This window comes from Acytostelium subglobosum (assembly GCF_000787575.1).
Source record: "Acytostelium subglobosum LB1 DNA, scaffold: scaffold37, whole genome shotgun sequence".
NCBI classification, from domain to species: Eukaryota; Evosea; class Eumycetozoa; order Acytosteliales; family Acytosteliaceae; genus Acytostelium; species Acytostelium subglobosum.
The window spans coordinates 170,353-193,713 of record NW_012236496.1 but is presented as its reverse complement, the minus strand read 5'-3'; the positions used below and the strand labels follow the sequence as shown (position 1 = coordinate 193,713).

At 43.2% G+C, this 23,361-nt stretch overlaps 10 protein-coding genes across 10 annotated transcripts; 5 read left to right on the top strand and 5 right to left on the bottom strand.

The window, feature by feature from the left end:
• Positions 1–9: 9 nt before the first annotated feature.
• SAMD00019534_120530 (hypothetical protein) lies at positions 10–986 on the bottom strand (the record flags this gene model as incomplete). The annotated part of the gene is made up of 2 exons (XM_012892795.1): positions 10–352; positions 472–986. Coding segments are annotated over 2 exons (858 nt in total), but the record flags the coding sequence as incomplete, so codon positions are not given.
• Positions 987–1,558: 572 nt separating this feature from the next.
• Positions 1,559–3,159, bottom strand: SAMD00019534_120520 (hypothetical protein; the record flags this gene model as incomplete). Its single annotated transcript, XM_012892794.1, has 4 exons — positions 1,559–1,673; positions 1,748–2,237; positions 2,325–2,721; positions 3,157–3,159. Coding segments are annotated over 4 exons (1,005 nt in total), but the record flags the coding sequence as incomplete, so codon positions are not given.
• Positions 3,160–3,764: 605 nt separating this feature from the next.
• Positions 3,765–4,403, top strand: SAMD00019534_120510 (hypothetical protein; the record flags this gene model as incomplete). The annotated part of the gene is made up of 1 exon (XM_012892793.1): positions 3,765–4,403. A coding segment is annotated over one exon (639 nt), but the record flags the coding sequence as incomplete, so codon positions are not given.
• A 1,211-nt stretch (positions 4,404–5,614) lies between these two features.
• SAMD00019534_120500 (hypothetical protein) lies at positions 5,615–8,307 on the top strand (the record flags this gene model as incomplete). Its single annotated transcript, XM_012892792.1, has 6 exons — positions 5,615–6,053; positions 6,142–6,531; positions 6,620–7,341; positions 7,406–7,462; positions 7,566–7,968; positions 8,033–8,307. The coding sequence occupies 6 exons, from the start codon at positions 5,615–5,617 to the stop codon at positions 8,305–8,307; spliced, it is 2,286 nt and encodes a 761-aa protein (XP_012748246.1).
• Positions 8,308–8,551: 244 nt separating this feature from the next.
• On the top strand, positions 8,552–10,900 carry SAMD00019534_120490 (hypothetical protein; the record flags this gene model as incomplete). Its single annotated transcript, XM_012892791.1, has 3 exons — positions 8,552–10,247; positions 10,320–10,712; positions 10,869–10,900. The coding sequence occupies 3 exons, from the start codon at positions 8,552–8,554 to the stop codon at positions 10,898–10,900; spliced, it is 2,121 nt and encodes a 706-aa protein (XP_012748245.1).
• Positions 10,901–13,772: 2,872 nt separating this feature from the next.
• Positions 13,773–14,558, bottom strand: SAMD00019534_120480 (hypothetical protein; the record flags this gene model as incomplete). The annotated part of the gene is made up of 3 exons (XM_012892790.1): positions 13,773–13,877; positions 14,000–14,343; positions 14,507–14,558. The coding sequence occupies 3 exons, from the start codon at positions 14,556–14,558 to the stop codon at positions 13,773–13,775; spliced, it is 501 nt and encodes a 166-aa protein (XP_012748244.1).
• A 176-nt stretch (positions 14,559–14,734) lies between these two features.
• On the bottom strand, positions 14,735–17,719 carry SAMD00019534_120470 (hypothetical protein; the record flags this gene model as incomplete). The annotated part of the gene is made up of 7 exons (XM_012892789.1): positions 14,735–14,836; positions 14,925–15,275; positions 15,365–15,601; positions 15,669–16,682; positions 16,754–17,084; positions 17,158–17,387; positions 17,504–17,719. 7 exons carry the CDS (start codon positions 17,717–17,719, stop codon positions 14,735–14,737), a joined length of 2,481 nt encoding a protein of 826 aa, XP_012748243.1.
• Positions 17,720–18,840: 1,121 nt separating this feature from the next.
• Positions 18,841–20,487, top strand: SAMD00019534_120460 (hypothetical protein; the record flags this gene model as incomplete). The annotated part of the gene is made up of 7 exons (XM_012892788.1): positions 18,841–18,885; positions 18,983–19,315; positions 19,397–19,626; positions 19,697–19,808; positions 19,890–20,107; positions 20,206–20,294; positions 20,351–20,487. 7 exons carry the CDS (start codon positions 18,841–18,843, stop codon positions 20,485–20,487), a joined length of 1,164 nt encoding a protein of 387 aa, XP_012748242.1.
• Positions 20,488–20,990: 503 nt separating this feature from the next.
• Positions 20,991–21,564, bottom strand: SAMD00019534_120450 (hypothetical protein; the record flags this gene model as incomplete). Its single annotated transcript, XM_012892787.1, has 2 exons — positions 20,991–21,379; positions 21,465–21,564. 2 exons carry the CDS (start codon positions 21,562–21,564, stop codon positions 20,991–20,993), a joined length of 489 nt encoding a protein of 162 aa, XP_012748241.1.
• A 964-nt stretch (positions 21,565–22,528) lies between these two features.
• On the top strand, positions 22,529–23,082 carry SAMD00019534_120440 (hypothetical protein; the record flags this gene model as incomplete). The annotated part of the gene is made up of 2 exons (XM_012892786.1): positions 22,529–22,700; positions 22,778–23,082. The coding sequence occupies 2 exons, from the start codon at positions 22,529–22,531 to the stop codon at positions 23,080–23,082; spliced, it is 477 nt and encodes a 158-aa protein (XP_012748240.1).
• Positions 23,083–23,361: the final 279 nt, after the last annotated feature.

Genomic DNA, 23,361 nt, shown 5'->3' with positions numbered 1-23,361 from the left:
CACTCTTTAGAGTGTAAGTGAGTGATCAGGTATCTCGGCACCTAATCTAATTGAGATCAGTTGGATTACCAGTCCACTAATACATGGTATGGTGAGGTTGTCATCTATGAATGATGGATTGAAGAGTTCGACGAGGGCAGCTGACAGTGCACCCCAGAATGCCAGTTGCTCGCACAGGTTCGATCTCCAGAACATGGCCAGACTGATAAGTAGACACACGATGAACATTGCCACTGTGCCCTCAAGGCTCTTCTTTCCATATATGCGCGTCTTTCCATAAGAGATACCAATGACCGCTGCACAAAAGTCTCCAATGATCAAGAACAACATGCTGGCGATAGCAATCAATGGACTATTTTGATTGATTGATTGATTGATTGATTGAGTGAGTGTCAGTGATTGATTGATTGATTGAGTGAGTGTCAGTGATTGATTGATTGATTGATTGATTGATACTTTGGAATGACTTACGTGAAGAAGTAGATACACAGGGATGATCCCAGAAGGTAGTAGAGTGATCCATTGAATGAGTCACGCTCCTTCTCGCGAAGGATGCCACCGTAGGTGCGGAAGGCAAAGTCGCGCACGGCGGGCACGGTGAGACGCAGACACTCCCAAATGAAGTAGGCCAGCGTGATGCCCGACATTAGCGTATAGGCAAAGCGACGTGTGATGAAGTTGGTGTAGTTGAGACCAAGCAGATAGATGATTGGAATGACCATGCCGCTGAAGTGGAAGCCCTTTCGTTTCAGCTCCTTTATGACACGCGGTATACGCTTGACACCTACGCCCAGGAAGCGCAGAATCGACACAGAAGTCTTGCGTGTAGTAGTATTTACAAAGGACACCATCACCAACAATGACAACAAAAACAGTGCCAACATTGTCCAATTAAAGCCTAAGTAATGTTCTTCCGATTGTGATTGTTGTTGTTGCGTAGTTTGGTCTGTTGTAACAACATTTATATCTTGTTGGTATGTTGCCATTATATATCTCTATCTGTATCTGTATCTGTATGTATGTGTATATATCTTTCTCTGTACTGTCCTCTATTTTTGTTGGATTGTTGTTTGTTTGATTATTTATTTGATTGGTTGTTATTAATATATGTACAAATATCTTTTGATCTGTTTATCTATATCTGTTGAACTATGAATGTATGAATGATTGAATGAATGAATGAATGAATAAGGGGTTGGACTTAAGGGTTAACCTTTGCCGCCTTTGACTCTTCCCACTTGCACCAAGTTGCTGCAAAGCTAATCTATCCAACTCACTCACTCACTCTCGCGATTGTTAGTGAACAAACACCATCACACACACAAACATCAAACAGAGACCAGAATTTATTTCCGAATTTGGATCGAAGAATGCAGGGGCGTTCGGGACGCCTATGACAACACAGCAATCACATGATCTAAACCAATTTTTCAACTGCGCAGTTGAGTCGACACCATCTACGTCATCAATCCTACGATCCATTTCAATCCCAAGCACCACAAGTAGTCATACTTTAACAAATATAGATAGATAGATGGATGATGACAACGATTTATTAAGCATTGACACCATTTGATTGCTTTGGAGAGAACTCCATGTCTGGGTCGAATTCAAAATAGGATGGGTCTAAATGATTAACAATAACAAGTCCCTCTTCTCCTCCAGTGGCAAACCTAAAGATTGTGATTGATTGATTGAGTGAGTGATTGAGTGGATCGAGTGATTGAATGAGATATATATAACTTACGTCTTTCCATTGGCTGTGAAATCAATCGTGTGGACTGGACCAATGTGACCAACGAGTCCTCCAATCTCATCACCAAAGGCAATATGGTAGAACCTGACCTTGAACTGGGAGGAGTCCACCTTTGAAGTGGTTACAGACTCGGCAGACTGACCTCCACCAAGGATGAGATGTGGCTTCAGGGGGGAGATGGCGCCGGCGTTGACTGGACGACCAGTGTCGTATGTCTTGAGGTGTTGGTATGTCTTGGCATCGTAGAGGCGGGCCGTGCCGTCCTTTGAGCAGGTCATGAACAGGATTCTGTGCTTGACCCAGACGATCTTCTGTACGGGCTTGTTGTGATCGAGGATCGTGTGAACCAACTCTCTCTTCTCAGTGTCGTAGATGCGCACGGCTCCGTCCTCACAGGCGGCCAGAATCTGTTTGTTCATTGGAGACCAAGTGGCTTGCAGGATCTTGCATTGTGGCGATGGCAACTGGTATACCTTGGATACTGTGTGATGTGAGTGAGAGGTCAGGTCAGTATGAATGATCGATGAGTTATTGGAATGATTCCAGTGATTGTGCGACGACAACATACATTTACGAACATTCTCTGGCTCAAAGTTGAAGACGTGGATGGTGGCCTCCATACCCATGACCTTGTCGGTGACGAGCAGGATCTGTCTGTCTCCTTGGGAGAACTCGACCCAACGGGCAGCAACCTCGAATGAGACTGACTCGAGTTGCTTGCCGCTCTTGACATCCCAGAGCACCATCTTGGCGTCGGCCGAAGCGGTGATCAGGTACTTTGTGTTCTGACAGACGTCCAAACCGTAGACGACACCATTATGTGCGTAGGTTCCGATACGCTCACCATTGGCAGTGTACCAGACTGACGCCAGCTTATCCTTGGCGGCGACAAACAGCAGATCGCCCTCGCGATTGAACTGAATGTGAGTGATTGGTCTCTCGTGTAGACGTAGATGCAAAGGTCTCTGTAATTGATTGATTGATTGATTGATTGATGATTTATAAATCGAGTTGTGATTGATGAATGAATAATTGATAGTTAGTTGATTTGTCCTATACTAATTATTGTCCAATGAGTATCATCTATCTATGTCCAATGCATCCCCTGTCATGTTGCATCGCGTCGCGTCGCCTCGTGTCATGTTGTGATATTCTGCTGTTCTGTCCTTCATCCTTTCTTTGATTTGATGTCTTTAATCTGTCTTCCAAATGGGTCACTGTTTGTATGATGTTCTCCTCTTTGTTCATTCAACAAATGAATGAATGAATGAATGAATGTATGTATACATTGAGCCAACTCGAGGTGTCAACCGAGCCACCAATACATAATAAGACTCGCATGACTGTAGGTTCGTTTCGAATATTGATTGCATTGTTTGTATTGACTGTATCTTTCTTACCATTGTTGTAGGTGTAGATGATGTTGTTATTGGTTTGAATACAATCTCACAAGTTGTTGATGACTTCAGCTCAGTCAAGTCGCGCCCTCACGCATCCTCACCTCACACACACATTGTTTTTGTTAAGTTCAGTTCCTCGCCTACTTCGTCAACCACACTCACAAAACAACAATAATTAAAAAAATGAGAACGACTTTGCGAAATGAATGCCCGGCGTCCTATAATCACTATGATCACTTTCCCAATTAATTGACATTGATAGGATAGACAGACATCTTGATATATTGTACCAATATCAATCATATTATGATCATTGGTGTTGGTTGATAGTTGAGTTAGAGAGAGAGAGAGAGTGAATGATTGGTTGTGACAAGTCCTAATCAATCATGCCAATGAATCAATCTTTTGTGCTTGTTTTGAATAATCGGAGCGTATGTTCTGGAATACTATTCCAAGGAATACCCTCTTGACATCCACATCACAGGACTGACCCCGACCCCCATCCTTCCAACAAGTTAAATTTAACACAAGTCCACAAATTGAACTAGATGAACATCATCACTTTATCAATCTAAACTTATACAAAGATATAACAACATATAATAATTATGTCTCACACTTATGTACTTTATTACGCACAGGGCGCTGCAAGTCTTTGTGTTCATTGGATGTTGATCGATGCCAAGGCAACACATGAGATAAAGTCTGTTGATATTACTACTGGCCAGAACAAGCAGGATGCCTATCTCAAGATCAACCCACGTGGACTCATCCCAACGTTGATGATCGATGGTGTCGCCCACTATGAGACCGCCGCACTAATGATGCTGCTGAGCGAGCACTACCCACAGTACGCACCCGCTGTCGGCAGCCCCGCCCGCGGAGTCTGGCTCGAGCTCATTGTCCACTGCGCCAACGTCCTGGCACCAATGATGCGCGATTGGTACTACGCCGATAAGGAGGCACCCGCCGGCCACGCCGACGCCATCAAGGATATTGCTCGCGAGCGTGTTGAGCGCGCTTGGGCCCGCTTCGACGACATCCTCTCGGACGGACGTGTCTATCTCGCCGACAACAAACTGACTGCACTCGACTTTTTGGCCACAATGTACATGCGCTGGGCACGCAACATGCCCAAGCCACCCACAGCTTGGCCCAACGTCAATCGCTACGTCCAACACATGCGATCATTACAATCATTCGCCACACTCAACCAGCGTGAGGGACTCACTGAATGGATGAATGCTTAATCATTCAATGGATTGATCAATCACTGGAACCATTCCAATCAATCAATCATTCTTGCCGTTTTGGGAGTGTTGGAACAACAAACAAACAAACATCAAACAGTGAACTATGTAACAAACAACAACAGGATGAATAAAACAAGGTCCTTGCCTCCTTGTTTTGCCTCCAAACACACACAAACAGCATCGTTTTGCGCAATCAGTCGTTTTTTTTTTTGATTGGTTCTCTGATTGGGTGCAGTGTTTGGGTCGATCTGACCAAGATTGCAGGGTTGTTGTGGTCCTCAAACACTCAATCAATCGAATAATAATGGGTCATCCAATCCATCCATCATCCGGACTGATATTGATTGAGCAAGTGTTGGTAATAACTCATACCAGTATCATCATCATCATTCATAATACCGATTTCTTAATTGATTGATTGTACAAAGAGATAAGATAGATATTATAATACATTTATACATATATTAATAAGAAAAACAGAGAGGAGATAAGATTATAAGATTCAGATATTGATTGGATTGATAAAGTGTTGATAATAACAACAACGACCCCTCAAAGGTGAGTGTTTAGTTGTTTGAATGAATGTGCACGTGAGTGAGTGAGTGAGGCGGGTGAGTGAGAGCTGTCATTCGACACTCGACTACATTGTGCTGTTTCCAACCCAAGGGACGCTAAATGTCCCCCCACGTCACATTAGCGCGCTAAAGAGTGATGATGTAATGTAATACATCTACTAACTAATCAATCAATCAATCACTTTATACTACTACTACTACTTTATATTATATAATATATCCTTCCATTCATCAAAGACCATTCACCTCACATCACTACACATCACTACTACTATGCTCAACAAGTGTTGTTGAACGTAGCTAACATCCAACAACCAACAACAAGTATACTTTATTGTAATAATAATAATATAATATATAGAGAAGAACAAGTACAATGGATAGACTTAGAAGTAATACAGAGAAGTTATCTTCAATCGATGTATCTGTTCAAGAAGAATGTCTAAGATCATTGATTAATGTATCAACAGAGAGTATGTTTGGATTGATTGAATGACATGACATGACATGCTGACAGATACACTAACTTTAACAACAATGATAGACTCAATCCAATCGATGATATTTAGTATGATTGGAGCAAAGAAGTTGAAAGAACTGATACAATCTGATAATGATGTTATAAGGATGATGTCAGCGTGGCTGCTGAGTCACCTTTGTCTTAACAGGGACACAGGCGACTCTGTGCTCAAATCAGAGTTGATAGGTGCTGTGCTGCATCTGCTCGACGACAAGAATCAGGACATTGCAGAGAAGGCGCTGTGGGTGCTCACCAATCTGACCATCTGCATCGAGCACTCTCATCAGCTGATCGAGTACAACGCCGTCGACATTATGATCAACATTATCAAGCGCAGCAACTATGGTCTGATCACGCTGGCTGCCGTCCCTCTGCGCAACCTGCTTCACAAGGACACATGCGGCGAGTATCTGGACAACCAGCGCGTGCTCTGCCACAGCGGCGCCATCCAACACATCTCCAAACTTCTTGGCTCACGCTCGCCTGCACTCACCAACGAGGTCATCATCTCACTCACCTCCATCATCCATGTACTTTCAATCTATCACCGTAAGTCCATCACTGGATTGGATTGGATAATCACTGGAATCCATGGAACCATCCTCACTCACTCTCTCCCTTTCCCACTCCCCTCCAGCCTTGATCAGAAGAATCATAGCCATCTCTGGCGTGCTGAGTCAGCTGATATCATTCCTCTCGTCACCATCATCGTCATTGCAGGTCAAGGAACAGGTTGCCAAGATCTTGATCAATCTTTCGCTGACAGAGGAAACAGAGCGTCCAATCTTGGACTCGGGCGCCATCATGCCCTTGGTGGACAGCATCGTGTCGATCAGCTCACCACTCAGTCTCAAGTCACTCAGCATCAGCTGTCTTGCCAACCTAACATCAAACGCAGACATCAGGAAAGTCTTACGCTCCAAGTACCTCATCGAAGGCCTCATAGACATTCTCAAGGATCGCCAATCACTCAACTCACAACTACTCGAGGCCATCTCATTATCCATCGCCAATCTGTGTATTGATGGTATGTTCCTGCTCCCTGGATAGATTGAATGAGCGACACACATTGCTGACCCATCCATCCATCCATCCATCCATCACTCATCACATAGACATGTGTAGATATATCATTGCAGAGTCAGAGTGCGATGCAGAGCTATCAAAGCATGTGGATTATCCACATGCACAGGTTAGGGAGTCGATTATAAAGGCGTTGGATAACATTCGTGTACCAGTGTCACCGAGCATTGGTGGCGAATTGATTAGGGACGACATGTCTGACCTGGACTTGTGGGACGTTGGCAATGGAGGCTCGGCTGGCGGCTCCGCCCAATCATCACCACGCGCTGGAATGCACAGACAATCACCAAATGGAGCCTCACTCAATCTGGGAAGTCCCAGACTGAGGCGGGCCGACAAGGACAAGGCAGTTCAGTCACCAGAGGAAGCGAGCACATTTAGACGAGGCAAGATCATCAAGGAGATCATTGACACTGAGCGATCGTTCAAGAGCGCGCTAAGCATCTGCATCAGAGTGTGCTACAACCCTCTGGTGGTCACATCGGCCACCTCGCCCATCCTGCCCAAGGAGGTGGTGACCAAGATCTTCAGGAACATCGATAAGATCTACCGAGTCAACTGCGAGTTCCTCAAGAAGCTGATGTCATTGTCAGCCGAGCCCAGTGTTGGCGAGATAGTAGACGCATTCGTCTGGCTCTGGGACAATCCACTCACAACCAGTGCCTACCGCTACTACATCAAAAAGTTCAACAAAGCCATGGACCTGATACATGACAATCGTGTCAAAGTGCCCAAGTTCAAAGAGTTCCTGGATGTAAGTATCCCTCCATCAATCAATCATTCCATCAATCACTCACTCAATCAATCAATCACATTAGAAATGCCAATTCTCTGATCATTGCAAGAGCGAGACGTTGGAATCATACCTGATTCGAGTAAGTCCTCATCAACCACAATCGCTCAATCAATCATGGATCACTAACACCTCCCCCTCTGGAACCATTCCACCACTCACTCACTCACTCAATCAATCAACAGCCCATCCAAAGACTACCAAGATACATGCTGCTCCTCACCGACTTGCTATCACATACACACGACAAGGACGACAAGGCAGCACTGGAGACGGTGCTTGCTCGCACAAAGACGATAATTGACCAGTTGAACGAGTCGAAGAGAACTGCCGAGAACAAGGAAAAGGCCAAGATGCTTAAGGAGAAGGTTGTAGGACTGCAGGAAGGCTTCCAAATGGTGTGTGACGAGCGACGTCTCCTCAAAGAAGGTCTAATGATGGAGTCAAGACAAAAGAAGGTATCCAAGTATCGCCATCTCATCCTCTTCAATGACTTCCTATTCTTCACCAAGCCAACCCGCAACAAGTACGTCGTACTACAATCCATGCCATTGCTCGAGGTCAAAGTAGTTGATATGAACAACAACAGTATGTATTATGTACCATCACTCATTCATTCATTCATTCACTAACTCAACTCAACTACCATTAGATGACTTGGAGTACTCATTCAGGATATTATGGAGCAACAGGGAGGATAGGAATGAGAATGGTATTGTGATATCAACGTCTAAATTGGAGGAGAAGGAGGATTGGATGCGTGAGATACGTGAGGCAAGCAATGCATTGAAGCGTGCCAATCTCAATCTAAAGATGAACAACAATGTTGGTGGCGGCGGTCTGCTTTCCACGAGCAATGGCAATGGCATTGGCAATTCATTATCCCAACCGAATAAATCTCCTAGAGGCGTGCACGAGAGTAAGTGAGCAGTAGTAGTACTACACTCACTTGTCCGTCCTCTCAATCATGTACATGATGGCGAAACTCAATGAGTTTGTCTTCAAGTCAATTATGGGACTTCAAAAAGTGTCAATTCCCAAGTTGACGACAACTTTGTTCAAAAAAGGGAATCAGTTAACTTCCAATTCGCAATTCATTCATTCACTGTTTCAACTTGTACACTTACATAAACATTATACATACATACATATAATATATATACATATAAAGATGGACAACGTTGATCAACAAAACGATGTTGAAGTACCTGAACAACAACAACAACTGTCACCAGAAGAGTTGACAAGACAAAGGATACAAAAGAGAAAGGAGGAGGCAAAGAGATTGATAGAGGAAAGGAAAAAGAGAGACAATGCATCTGTTGATATGTCGAACGAGTCAAACAACACGTCGGGTGATGGCGAAGAAGGTGATGTCGCCATAAAGAAGAAGTCAACACTCAAGCCTGTCAGACAACAACAACAGCAGCAGGTCAATGACAATGAGGATGATGATGAAGAAGAGGTAGTCGTTGTAAAGAAGAAGAAGTCACAGGCTGCATCAGTTGCGCCACCCGTCGCCGCAACAACACCAGGCCTGAGAGAGGACTTGGTACGCAAGGCTGTCACATTCCTCACCAATCCCAACGTCAAGAACACTGCACTTGGTCGCAAGGTTGCCTATTTGGAGAAGCGTGGAATGACTCCCGAGGAGATCAAGGAGGCACTGATGCGTCACGAGGAGTTAAAGAGTGGCGGAGGTATCACGACATCGGGTACCAACACCACCAGCAGCACACGCAGCACTGCAGGTGTGTCATCGGCAACGCCGAGAAGATCAACCACTGGCGTCGCCCCCTACACCTCGTCATCATCTTCGACTCAACTTCAATCATACCAGCCACAACAGCAACAGCAACAAGTCTATCAGCCACAACAGCAACAACTACAACAGCAGCAACCAATCTATTCGAATCAGATGGCACAACCAATGTATCCAGGTGACAGACGTCAGCAGGTGTACGCAGCAGCCAACACATTCTCATGGGGCAACGTGCTAATGTCGGTGACTGCGCTGGTCGGTGTCGCGTCTGGCCTGGCCTACCTCACGTCCAACTACATCCTGCCATACTTCCGCAAGGAGGGAGGCGCTTCTGGCGAGCAAGAGAAGAAGACCGAGAAGAAGATCTCAGACCTGCAGGAGCAGATCAACCTGCTGCAACAGGCCATCGCCACACAGTCCAGCGAGTTCAAGGAGATGATGCAGCCGCTCAAGGCGCTCACCGATGGTAGCTTCCAGAAGCAGGCCACCAGCGAAGAGATTGGCGAGATCAAACGAGAGCTCAACAACCTCTCTAGCCTCATTGCCAACAGCAACAACAACGCATCTCAATCATTGATGACGCCCATCCTTGAAGACTCCGACTTTAGGATTCCTCCCTTGCCTTCAACAACTAGCTCGCAACAAAATCAACAGCTTGGCGCAACTGGCGGATCTCTCCACATTAAGGGTGGTGGCGCCACTGGCGCTGCTGTCTCCAAGCAGCCAGCGAGGAGAGTGACTGGAGGCGTACCCCCACCCATCTCCGTGGTCAATCCCTACTCGAACCTGACTTGGAAGCCAAACAATGATTCACAATCGACCATACCATCATGGCAACAACAACAGCAGCGAGCTTCACCAAACACCACCATTGGCGCAACCACCACCACTACAACGACGACCACCACCAACAGCTTGCCATCGTATTCTAGTCTTGGAATGTCTCCTGCTTCATCTCCATCGAAACCAAAGAGTGAAGTCGTTGTCAATGACTTTGACTCCAAGCCAACGACCAGTGTGACACCAACCAGCGCAGATGTCGACAGTTTTGTCAACACAACAAACGTCGTCGTCGAACCACCTGCTCCTCAACCAAAGAAGGATGGTATGTTTGATTGAATTGGAACTAGTTTGATCAATCTGGATGCTAACCATACTCAATCCATCAATCAATTAGACACTCCATACTCAACAGACTTTGTTGACATTATAAATCAAGTGAAACAGGGCAAGACTCCACCTGGCATTCGCAATGATATTAACAACACTCCAATCAATGGCGCAGTGAACAAAGGAGTGAAGGAGAGACCACTCAAGCCATGGGAGAAGTCCAACACTTCTCTGTCTCCAATGTCTCAAACTCCACCATACGAGGACTCCACACCAATTTTCGAACCGACACCAATGACAACTGATAGCTATGTCGTCCCCTCAACAACATCAACTACTACCACCTCGACCTCCACCACAAACACATCAGACTCCTTGCCAATACCTATCATTGAAGATGATGATGATGAGGATGACCACCATCACCAGAAGCAGCAAGATATTGTTGCCCCACATAGCAGTGAGCACACTACTACAACTGATCAGACGAGCAATGATGGTTCCAAWTCAATAGAGCCTTTCCTCCTCCTCTTCCTCTTCCTGTTTCTGATCAGAAACACACATCAATCAATCAATCGATCGCACTCATTGATGCTGACTCACAATAATACAATAGGAGTCCTTGTAAAGTATACAAGGCCACCATGATTTAAACACACACACTAGCTACCTTCGTCATTCTTTGATTGTTTGTGTGTATGTGTCTATGAGTGTGTGTGTGTGTAATCAGTTGATTACTATCAATAAATCTTACTCTCTTTGATTCCTATTCATAACATACAACATGTACACCTGTACATATATATTTATATTACTTATACTCTCATTCACTGTCAATGGTAAGTTTGAAGGCTGAGTATCAAAATATAGCCATAATTAACCAACCTAATCAATCAATCAATCAAACAATAATTGAAGGTGCCACTCATAAACCAATAACATGTAAAGATTTACAATGTGGAAAGGATGAAGTATGTGTACAACCATTCAATGATTTGATGCCATCTTGCTTCAATGTATGTCGATTTATGGATTGTGTAAAGGGTACAACTTGCATTGTGGATGACAAGGGAAACCCTAAATGCAAGAGTGAAACGTCAATGCCAAACAAGGAAATACAACAACATGGTAAATCAAAGAAACATGGTTCGAGTAAACAATCACATCAACAACCTCAAGAGAGTATACATCATCAGAATAGGAGGATATTTAATAAGGTTGGATTCACTTTAGAGGATATACAAGGTGAAGAAGATTACTATGAAGATGATAATTTAGTATAATATAATATAAAATAATGCCTATCTTCTTTATCGATCCGGATCTTGGTCTGAGAGATATGTGTCCTCCTAGTTGCTTTTCATCGTCGACTTGCCAGTGGATTGTGAGCAGGCGAGGGTTTTGAAAAAGCCAGTCCTGGTGGTGATCTCCAGGTAGATCTGGCACTCTTAATCGCTGTAGGGAATAATAAAGGTGAGATCAACTACTTTTTGTGCATTATTGTAGTTGATGAGAAACAGCTGCACCACAGAGTTGGTTGTTCGATAGTCGTAGTACGGGCACATAGACCAGAAGTCAGCCTTGTCAAATGGAGGAGGATTGATGAATGGCGTTGTAATAGCTCCTGGAACCTGTTGCTGTTTATCTCGACTCAGCATCTCCAGGGTGGCACGATAGACATGTATGTTGAAACCAGCGCTGGGCAAGAAATTCTTGATGAATTACTGATCTCGTCTCAAAGGAGCATCCAGTCGGTCCAAGATGGATGTGAAAATGTGCATATCAATATCCGCCCTCCTTCTCGTGTCCTCCAAAAACAAAATGACATCGTCTGACATGAGGTAGCCAGGTTTGCCACCACGGTCAACATGCTCTGGTAGTGTCAGGAGATAGTCCACTGTGTGAAGATTGCTACAGAGAAGTGCATTCCTCATTGAAAGTTTGAAATCGATTGGAAAGCCCTTCTGTTTGAGATATTGGAGCACATCAACATCTCCTCTGTTGCCACACTCTCTACAGAATGGTCTGAGGTCTGTGTCTGTGGAGAACTCTGGCTGGTACACGGCCTCCATGATATCGATTGCACCCAGTGTTGTTGCGAACATAAAGATATGATGGTTTTCTCCTGCGTGTCCATATTGATGGAGCAACCGCAGTGTGGCCATATTCTCGCCGAGTGATCACTGTATAGTATGCAATCGATTGCATGGAATAATCTTAAGATGGGTTTCTCTGTGATTGGTACCAACAGTGCAGTGTCGTTGTCAATCAGTCTCATAGCTTCAACCCAGTAGTGATGGTTTGACGCGAGCATTATTGTCTCTGCAGGAAATATATGTTGCTTTTGTATTGTACTACAACTAATCAGAAAGGGTGGAATGAGAGTGATGTGATCACTTTTTGGAATTAAAATAAAAGAATTAATTAAAGACAAAAGGAAGTTCAAGATCGTCTGGAAACAACAAACACGATGCGATATGTTGGAAATGAATTGATTATTACAATCCAGGTATTGTCAATGAGAATTTGGATCTTGTCAATACTCTCGGCCTATCTTACCTCCATCTTCTGTATCAATCAAATGTAACGATTGATTATGTCATATTACTTAGTTTGTAATGATACAATATGTTAGATCGGATGTGATTGAGATTAGTGGGTGAGAGTCAATTGCTTTCACTCCCCACCAAACTATGATCATTGACATTATTCCAATCACAACCACCATCACTGTGTAAATTGATTGATGGAAAATGAATAATCACCGATAAATTATAACTATGAATGGTATGACAAAATACAACCATGTACATCAATATTAATAATATTAATATCGAGTTACTCGATAAACCTGGAAATTATAAATTAGCCATCATGAACAATCAATATAATTAATTCCTAAATTATTGATATCAATATATATATAAAAATAAATATTACCATGAAACTATTATTTATTGTATTCTTTGCTATTATATTCTTTGTTGCAGTATCTAGAGCGGACACTGAGGAGGCCTATTTTGGTGGAGAACAATGTCTGAAGGCATGCTTTGAAGATGACTATAACTGTTTGGATACCTGGTTCCATAATCAAGTCAACGACTTTGGCGCTTGTATCCCTCAATATCTCCGTTGCGTCATGGGTTGTGGCTTCCCAGGCCAATCATAAACCAATCCCTACTATTATCCCTCCAACGCTACTCAAACCATCCATCCATCAATCAACTGTATATCAATATCTGATGTTAATTAACATTACCAAACTGCGCACAACGCCGCCATCATCATCATCAACAACGATGTTTGAATAAAAATGTAATCTCTCTTCTCTCTCTGCCTCAACATATCTATCTCTCTTGTTCATGTGATGTCCAATCTAATCCAAATCCATTCCAATCCAAGTAATGTAATTCAATGCTTGAGTCCAGTCGATTGTTGTTGTTACCTTGACAGTGGTTGCTCTACCAAAGACTATTTATTTAACGGGCAACGGATCCAACAGGAGAAGTTGAGCACACATTTAGTTGTTGGTTGGGGCTGGACGACGCTCACCTCCCTCCTCGTTTCTCCTGTATCCTCCTCTGCTCATACCACCACGACCTCCACGTGGGCGATCGCCTCCTCTCTGTTTTGTTTGGTAATGTAATAAAGGTTGGTAATATGTGTTAGTATACCTGCTATTGCTGCTGCCACTGCTACTGCTGCCACTGCTACTGTTGCTGCTGTTGCTCTTGTGTCGATACATACGAAACCTGGGGTGAACTCGCCGCTTGGACCAACACGCTTTCCATCCTCGAATCTCTCTGGACGTCTCTCGGAACGCTCAGAACGCTCGGAGCGCTCGATTTGACGAGCAGCTGGCTTGCGGAGGGTGGTTGGGACCACAGACTCTGGGAGCTGCAGGTACTGACGGAGGTACTGGATTCCCTGGTCAGTGAGGGTGAAGTAATAGTATTGCCAGTTGAAGATCTCAGTGACGTGCTGTCTGGACTTGAGTGACTTCAGGGCAATGATGACCTCGAGGTTAGAGACACCCTCAATGTTTGGGTGGGTCTTGGCACCAAAGTCCTTCTTGGCGACGACAACTCCCTCTGTTGTTGTTTATGAGTTGTATGTTAATATCCTGTTGACTGATTGCATGCATCCTCTATCCTGTTGTATCGCAGTATCCTGTATCCTCCTTGCCTGTATCTGTGATGGTGGATGTGGATTTGGATGGTGATGTGATGTGATGATGATGAGTTCACCTCATACCTTTGAAGAGGTTGTTGTAGATTTTGAGACGGTGGTCAGTTGGGATGATCATTCTTTCTCTCTCTCCAATGTGCTAAGGATCCTGTGGATGAACGGTAAAAGGAAGTCAATACCTGTCTACTGTCTCAAACATGAAGGGGATGGATGGTGAGCATCCCTCGCTCGCGAGCACACCTCAGTCCAATCCTCCCACTATCTTTGGGGTTGAAAAAAAATAAATAAATCAAATTAAATTGAAAGTTCATTCAAAAACGTTACTACCACTTCAATGTGCAAATGGGCAAGGGCAAAGGCAAGGGCAAGGGCGAGGGTAAGGGTAAGGGTAAGGGTCTTATTTGAAGATACTTGATGAGATGATGTTGTGATTGGTTGTCATTGGTTGTTTGTGAATATGTGGATACTTGTTTGGTGATGGTACCATTGAAATCATCATCATGTTGGATGATTGATCTGATTGAATTTGATTGATTGATGATGATGAGGTTGACATCATCAATGCTTTGGAAGCATTCCTTGCAAGTGCCAGACGAAGTGTTTGTAACTCCTGATCAGAGACACCATCGAGATATTGATCCATCAGATGTGGTGAGCATATCTCCTCCAGACAATTCAACATCAGTACCGTGTCGTCCATGTTAAAGTACACCTTCTTGTCACTCTCGAGCATTGGCACAACATCCAACAGCATTCGCATCCAGAATGGCTTTGGTACAACTCTGTCTCTGAGCATACCACATAGACACTTGGAATAGTCTTCAAAGTTCTTGTTCTACATTATGTATTGGGTTGGATTAGAGAATGAGTATGAGTATTCGATAAATCAGATAATCAATCAATCAATCAAGTGTGATGTCTTACCTTCCACAATGTAATCAACTCTTTGTACTTGATGAGGAAGTCCAATTCTTTGTAGAGTTCAACATCAGTTGGATTGGCTTCCATTAATGATTGAAGGTCATCCAGTAAGTTGGAGTCCAACTTCTCAGTCAACAAGTAGTTGACCATCTGAGTGATCCTAGCTGTGTCCTTTCCCTTCAACAGCCATCCAAGTGCTGATGCATATCTCTCATTCTCAAAGTCCTTCAAGGACAACATCTGTACATGTGATTGATTGATTGAGTGAGTGAGTGGAACTATTCCAATCCAATCCAATCTAACATACTCTAAAGATATATCTCTCAGACTCATCGGACTGACATAGACGAAGAAGTTTGAGTGCTTGCCTCTCAGAGGTGATCTGTTGGTGCTGGATGATTTGATCAATGATTAGACTGCCAGCCTTGGTGTGCTGGAGATATCCACAGGCAACCTCGACTAGAGATGGCTGAGATGAGAGGAATTGGGCATAGTCAACAAACAGTCCATCTCTGATGTTGTCCAGTGGCGACGACTCTGTGTAGTGCTTCTTGAGCACGTAGGGATGGTGGTAGAGCAGGTCGGTGATGTGCGCCACAGTCCACGTCGGGAAGTGCTTGCTTGTGCGCTTCAGCGCCTTCTCCAGGTCGGACGTGGCAAACGAGAGCATGATGCGATCGACTGTGGAGCGCGTGTCCAGACGTTGGTAGCAGCGCAGGAAGAGCTGTCTGATCTGGGCGATCGAGCTCTGATGCTCGACAAACAGGATGTTGGCCACGACCGATGTGAGGAAATCGCCGCTCGAGTACTTTTGCACGGTGGCTTCATTGCCCGCGATGATATCCAGGATGGCCTGCAGGTGTTGGTCCACTGTGCCATGGTAGGCCATGCGCAGGTCCTCCGCCTCCTGATACCATCTTGCCCACAGCGAAAGATACTCGTTGGCTGCGTTGTGTGATTGTAGACGATGCAGGATTGGCATGCGCTGCAACAGCTCGATGATGCTGCCAATGGGTGACTTGCGCATCGTGGACATGCGCACGGACATGGACGACTTGGGCAGACGCGAGTGAAGGTTGAGCATGTAAATGGCCTCCTTGATGCATCCAGTGACGAGCAGCTCATTGATATAGTCAAAGCCCTCGTCTGACTCGAGTGCGCTACTCTCTGTCATGGTCGACTGTCTGGCCAGCAGTCTCTGGCGCTGTATCTGCAGGCAGTCCAACAGCTGGTATGGTGAGATAGTCGATGAGAAGTAGAACAGATGTGTGATCTTCCAAATGATCGATAGTACTTGAAGGTTCTCGCACTCGCCTTTATACTTTGATTGATTGATTGGAATGATTCCAGGGTGAGTGAGGGAGCATGATTGAGTGAGTTCGATCTACCTACGCGTTGGTACAGAGAGTCGCACTCGACAAAGGTCAGGTTGTCCAGGTGCTGTCCAAACTCGCTGTCGATGTATTGAAGTCTTTGGGCGTACTTTTGCTTGTCGAGCACGGTCAACATATCTTGGATGTGCTCCAGTGATCGCTTAATCTCTGGACCCATCGGTGTGTTGGACTCTCTGGCGATCAGCCTGCAGTTCACACGCTGCTCCCTCGACAACTTTGCACAGAGCAATGGGTAGATCGAATGAACGCTGCCACAAAACACTAACAATTGTACATTCGATGCCTTTGACTGTCTCATAATATCCTCTATCCTTGACTTTTCGCGTTGTCTAGACATTCGGGTGAGTCAGATGAGTGAGCGATGTGGATGGGTCGATCAATCATTCAATCAATAATACATACATTAGTTGTTGATCGAATGGATGGGCATTGTTGTCTTCGTCGTCAAAGTCAAGATATGAGGCATTGTCCAATGATCGCTGTAGTTGTTCACGTGTCGACAATAATACTGATTGATATCTATTGCTAATCGCAGCGATCTCACGCACTCTTTCATCTGGGCTACATGACCGAGATGACTCATTAACCAGAGTTTGAAGTGTATAGAAATGAGAGTATATCTCATTATAGAACTATATATCAATCATGATAGTATTGTTCGAGTTTAGTACATTCGATCGCTCATTCATTCAATCAATCAATCATTCAATCAATCATTGATGATGACATGATCACTCCTTCAACTTACCTTGCGCATGCCACTCAATATGGCAACCTTGTCGATGGTTACTGTGGCTGCGTCAGCATCCTTGTTTGATGTGCGTGATGATTGCTTGGAGTGAGTCGATGGGAAGGTCAGTAGGTCTCCATTATTGGCCCATTTGAAGTTTGTGAATCCCTTCTTATTCTGTTGTTGTTGTTGTTGTTGTCTGTTATTGACACCATTGTTGATTGATCCAAACATTATTATATGTATCTATTTATATCTGTATCTCTAACAACAACAAAGCAATGAATGAATGACGAGTAATGAACATTAAATTGTGTCAAGTTCAGCCTCAAAAGTGCGCCAAACCATCACTTTTCAAAATGAATGAAGGAATGAAGGAGTGATCCAGGTCAAGTCAGAACCATGACCAGATGGATGACATCTTATTTATTGTCCTCTTACAGCTTTCGAGTGTACCATCTATTCGATCGAAGCTCTTCTCCATGTTGAGCATTCGTTCACGTTGTATTTGTAACTCTAACATTGTATCACCCATCAATACAATATCCTTATCAACTTGAGTGATGGCATCTCTAATCATCTGGTTTCCATTTCTAAGTGTAGTCTGTCTTTGTTCGGATTTGGCTATCATATCTTGTTCACTTATATTCTGATGATCATCTTTGGATACTAGTTGGTTCAACATTGATTTATGTCTCCATTGTTGGTATCTTTTACGTTGTTCGTCAAGTTGTGTTTGAAGTTGTTGAGTTCCATTTCCATTGGTAGTGAGGACAATGTATTCCAATTGATCTGATGCATTGTCCAATAATGTATTGATCAATTTACATCTTGATTCAAAGTTTTTTTTACTTAATTGATCATCATTATCCAACAATTCTTTCAACTTTGTCAACGTTGACTCAAACTCTATTATACTATAATTTGAAATACTAGATTTGTTCTCGAATATTGACATCTTTATTATTATTATTATATATATGTATGAAAAATGTATTGTTTGGTAATAAATAAATAAATATGTTTGTTCTTGTTGTTTATGAATATATAAATAAGAAGAGATAATAATAAATGAATGAATGAATTGAGATAGTTGTTCGATTTACTTTCGATGAATTGTGTGTCTGGCCTGGGGTTGGTGTGTTGACTTGCTCGAAAGAGAGTGAATCAACTTTGAAGGGTTTTTTTGAGAAGTGGATGAATGAAAGCTAGCAACATGACTTGAATGTAATCGAATGTAAACGTCCAAGGGTAGTATGTATTGAGACACATTGAGAGAGATAAAGTTAGAGACATATAATAATAGATATAGATATAGAAGTTAGAATAGATCAAAAGAAAGTATTGTATAAATGATGGATATAGATGATGACGATGTTCAGAACAACTTGGCTATCCCTGTATGTACCATTCAATCAATCAATCAATCAACATAAACATATACACTGACTTACTTACTTACTTATGACCATTCATTCAATCAATCAATCATTGAAGATCAAGCCAATAGTTGAAGAGTTAACATGTCCTATATGTTATAGTTGGATAAAGGATTGTTCAATGACACCTTGTGGTCATAACTTCTGTGATAAATGCGTTAGAGAGTGTATTAATAGGAATCACAAGTGTCCACTGTGTAATGCACAGGCCACAATGGACAAACTTATCAAGAATCATCATCTGGACAAACTGATCGAGATCATCTGTCACGAGAAGGAGGAGGCCTCCAAGCGATACTTTAACGATCTAATCAACAATGCTGACATCAAGAACAGTCAGAGACAACAACAAGAGCAGCACAAGGTCAACCCAATCCAAGAGTTGTTTAGTGTATGTATGATTTGATCACGATGGCCCTTGTCTTGGCTTGGCAGTTCGCTGATTCATTCAATCAATCAATCAATCAAACAGAAATACCTACGGACTTCATTGTTGCAATATGAAGAGATGAATGTACAGATGGAGAACAAGCTAAAGGAGAACCTTGAGGGTCTGGAAAGGGAGAAAGTGGAGATTGCAAAGCGATATAGTGGTCAGCCAGTGTTGTTGGAGCAAGCATCATTTGAGCTATCATTCAAGAGAGATAAGTTGGTAAAAAGTCATCAAGAGACTATCGAGCAATTATACACTGCATATGAAGAGTATGGATTAATGGATGGATGGATTAATGGATGGATGGATTGATGAACACTCACACTGACATATCGCCAGACACTTGAAGCGGACAGCAGTATCGCCCAAGTTTGTAAACATACAGGTGAACATATTATTGCAAGAGAAGAGTATCACATTTGAGCATGTATCACTGAGTCCATCAGCCACAGTATGTATCATCAATCAATCATTTGGTCGGTCAGTCTGTCGCCTAACAATTATCTGCATCATGACAAATGACCAACATTAGACACGCGACATCAAGAACATTATAATAGAGAAACTGGACCAGAAGGGTCCAGAATACAAGCTTATCAAGTTCGCCGACAATACTAGCCTGGTTGTACAGCGACCATTGGCCATGGGCGGAGGCTCTATCGAACTGGACAACGAGGTAAAGCCATTGTCACTATATGACATTCCACAAAGTTCAAAGATTGTCTTGTTAGGTGAAGTTAAACTACAAATGTAAGTATCCATCAAACAATCCTGCATGGCATTGACGCCAACCCACTCGATCAATTACTCGATCCTCAACTGACATATTCATGGATCACACTTAATAGGGACATGCCCAAGCTGTGCTTCAACGCCACCAACTTTAAGGCAGGTGACCAATGCGACTATTGGAAATGCGAGAATTGTAATTATAACTGTATGTATATTATGTATATATTGTCGATGTGCATTGACTGACCTAATTCAATATAGGGATCTGCAAGACATGCGCCGAACATTGTCATAGAGGACATAAGTTGGTACCGTTCATGATTGCACACAAGCCTACCTTTGCCTGCTGCTACGACACCAAACACAGAGATATATGTAAACTATTGCCAAAGGTCTAGTAGGCCTTGACCAATGCCCCTAGGGGAGGCTGTGGGAGGCTCCTCTTGTATGTTTTGTTGTGTTGTATGTAGTTGATGTCGTCTGGCGACCTCCAAGGTCATGTAGAAAGAAGAAAGAATAAACCGACGGCCGCCAAACCTTTGTTACCATAGTGATGACGTTGATATTGATGTCTGGCAACATCATATCTTCATGTTTCCCTCTCCGCCCTTGACGCAAAAGAAAAGTGATGATGAGCTGATGAGGGAAATGTGATTGATGACAAATCTTTGGATTGAACGCAAGAATGAATGAAGCCAAAGAGAGATAGAGAGGTCGGTTTGATAATAATAAACAGTTCTATTTAGAGTTTGGAAGAAAAGAACATGATTGGGGTTTGGCGAGCGGCAGGTGCAATCGAACTGATCACCTCCTCATGACACGAACACCTGGGGCACGCACCAGGTGTTGGGCTGTGGGTGGGCTGGGGACTAACAACAACAACTACATAATAGTTCAGTGTTTAGTTACCCTTGTCCTCACACCACTCGTTCTCCTTTCTGATCTGCTCCTCCTCCTCTGGGGTGAAGTCGTTCTTGATGTTGAAAGTCTTTCTGATCTCCTCTGGGGTCTTGCCTCTGATCATGTTGGCAACAGTCTTGCAGGTAACGTCAAGCAGTGGCTTGATGTCCAGGTAGTTGGCGGCGAGGATGAGCTCGAACAGGGTTGGCTGGTCGACCTTGCAGAACTCACGGTCCCAAGGTGGGATGTCGTCCAAACGCTTCTCATCCTTCTTGTCGTCCTGTTGTGGAGTTGGGTGCTCGTGGTGGTGTCTGCAGTACTCCAACACCTTCTCCAAAATGACTCCGGTGACATTTGGCAATGGGATTGGGGTATCAGTGTCTCCGAGATCTAAACAACAACAACAAACAAATCAAAGTATATTAATATATGATCATGAACAAGTTGTGTCAATGACAAAGATTGATAGACATACCCTCCAACATGTGCTTGATGGTGACAGCCATACAGGCAATCTCTCTTTGAACCTCAAAGACCTTCTCGTCTGAGGATTCCAACTTGATTGTTGCAGACATTATATGTGTGTATGTATATATATAAGTATAAGTATAAGTATGTGTGAAGAGACAATAATAAATTAAATTAGAGAGAAGATAGTCCTTGTTGCGTGTGTGGTGTTGGTGAGAGAGCTGTGTGAGTGTGCAACCAACTCTCACTCTCTAGATGTCAAAATGAATGAATCAAAAAAATAATAATAATATTTTTAATGGAATTTATCATCACTCAGTGTGTTGTTATCAAGTGAATGAGGGAGATTCATTCTTCATAATTGAAATTTCATTAAGATTTCCCGATGGGACGCATCCAGATCATTACAAACATATCTTCCACCATCTGTAAGGTCATGCGACTTTTGGTTGTATGAGTGACGTCAATCATTGATTGATTGTCAGGATGTCTGACGTCGGTCCAAGTAATGACGTTCATTCATTCATTCACTAATTCATTCATTTATTCACACCTCGAACTAAACACACCACTCGCACTACAGTTATAAGTTGTTTGTGTTTGTTTGTTTCATTGGGTGGTGAGTGAATGACCCACTTCACAATGGTGTATTTAACACAACATCAAAGAGGTGTTCATTCAATCAACACTTTATTCATTCCTTTCACCATCATTCATTAATGATTGTATTATGTAGTTATAGTAGTTTAATAATAGTAAAGGCAGGATAGCAATCATTCAATCAAATATTCGATCAATCAACAGCAACTACAACACCAACAAACCAAACAAAAACAAAAAAAGGAAAGAAGGAAAGGAAACGATTAGAGGATATTGGAAGGGATGTATAGGAGGGAAGATATAAATAGTTTGGATGATGTATTGGGAGGTGGAAATGAACCTTCAACTTTACAGAGAAGGGATACACCGACGGCAATGAGGAAGAAGGATCAGATGAGTCCTGCATTGCCACCGGGTAATATAGATCATAATTATGATGGTACAGAACTGACAGAGTTTGATTATGCTAGTATGGGTGGAGGTGGAGGTGGCGGAGGAGGTGGTGGAAAGAAGGATAAAAAGAAGAAAAAGGACAAGAAGAAGAAAGATAAATTCCTCACGCCAGAGGAGAGAAGGATCAAAGAGGAGTCACAAGATGCAAAGTCATTCTTCTCAAACGAGAGAACCTTCCTCTCATGGATTGGTAGGTTGACAGCGACCATGCATGGCAAGCACGCATGATTGAACTAACATGAACTTTCTCTTACACTTTGAATGAAGGATTGACATTCTCGTTGGGCGCCATTGGTACAGCGATCATTACATTCTTTGGAACTGAAGGTGTATCATTGGCGACAGGTCTATTCTTGTGGATAACGGCCATAATGTTTATGGGATACTCTACAGTTCAATTCCGACGCAGAGGTCATGCTATTAGGACCAAGACACAAGGCCCATTCGACGACCAAAAAGGACCACTTGCCCTCGTGGTCATGGTGGTGGTCGGTGTAACCATCTACCTCGTATTCTTTGTAGCGATACGACCAGAAGCCAATGTTAATTTTGGAAACAATACATCATCATAGTGATTCTATTCTTATTAGATTAGATTGACTGATTGATTGATTGATACTAGAATCTATCGGTCGTGTAGGATGTGGATCGTTTGTTTGGTGGACCAATTGTCCATCTGCAACGTTTACATTCCTAAAATGAGCAGGCTACAAGCCCACACGTGGCCCAAACCAAACCAAAAAGACGATTGACCCCGCATGATACAGGGTGTAGAGGTCTCATTTTTTGTAATTTATTTGACAAAACTGTATCGGTGCGCACGACAGATTACAATAATATCCTCTGGAACC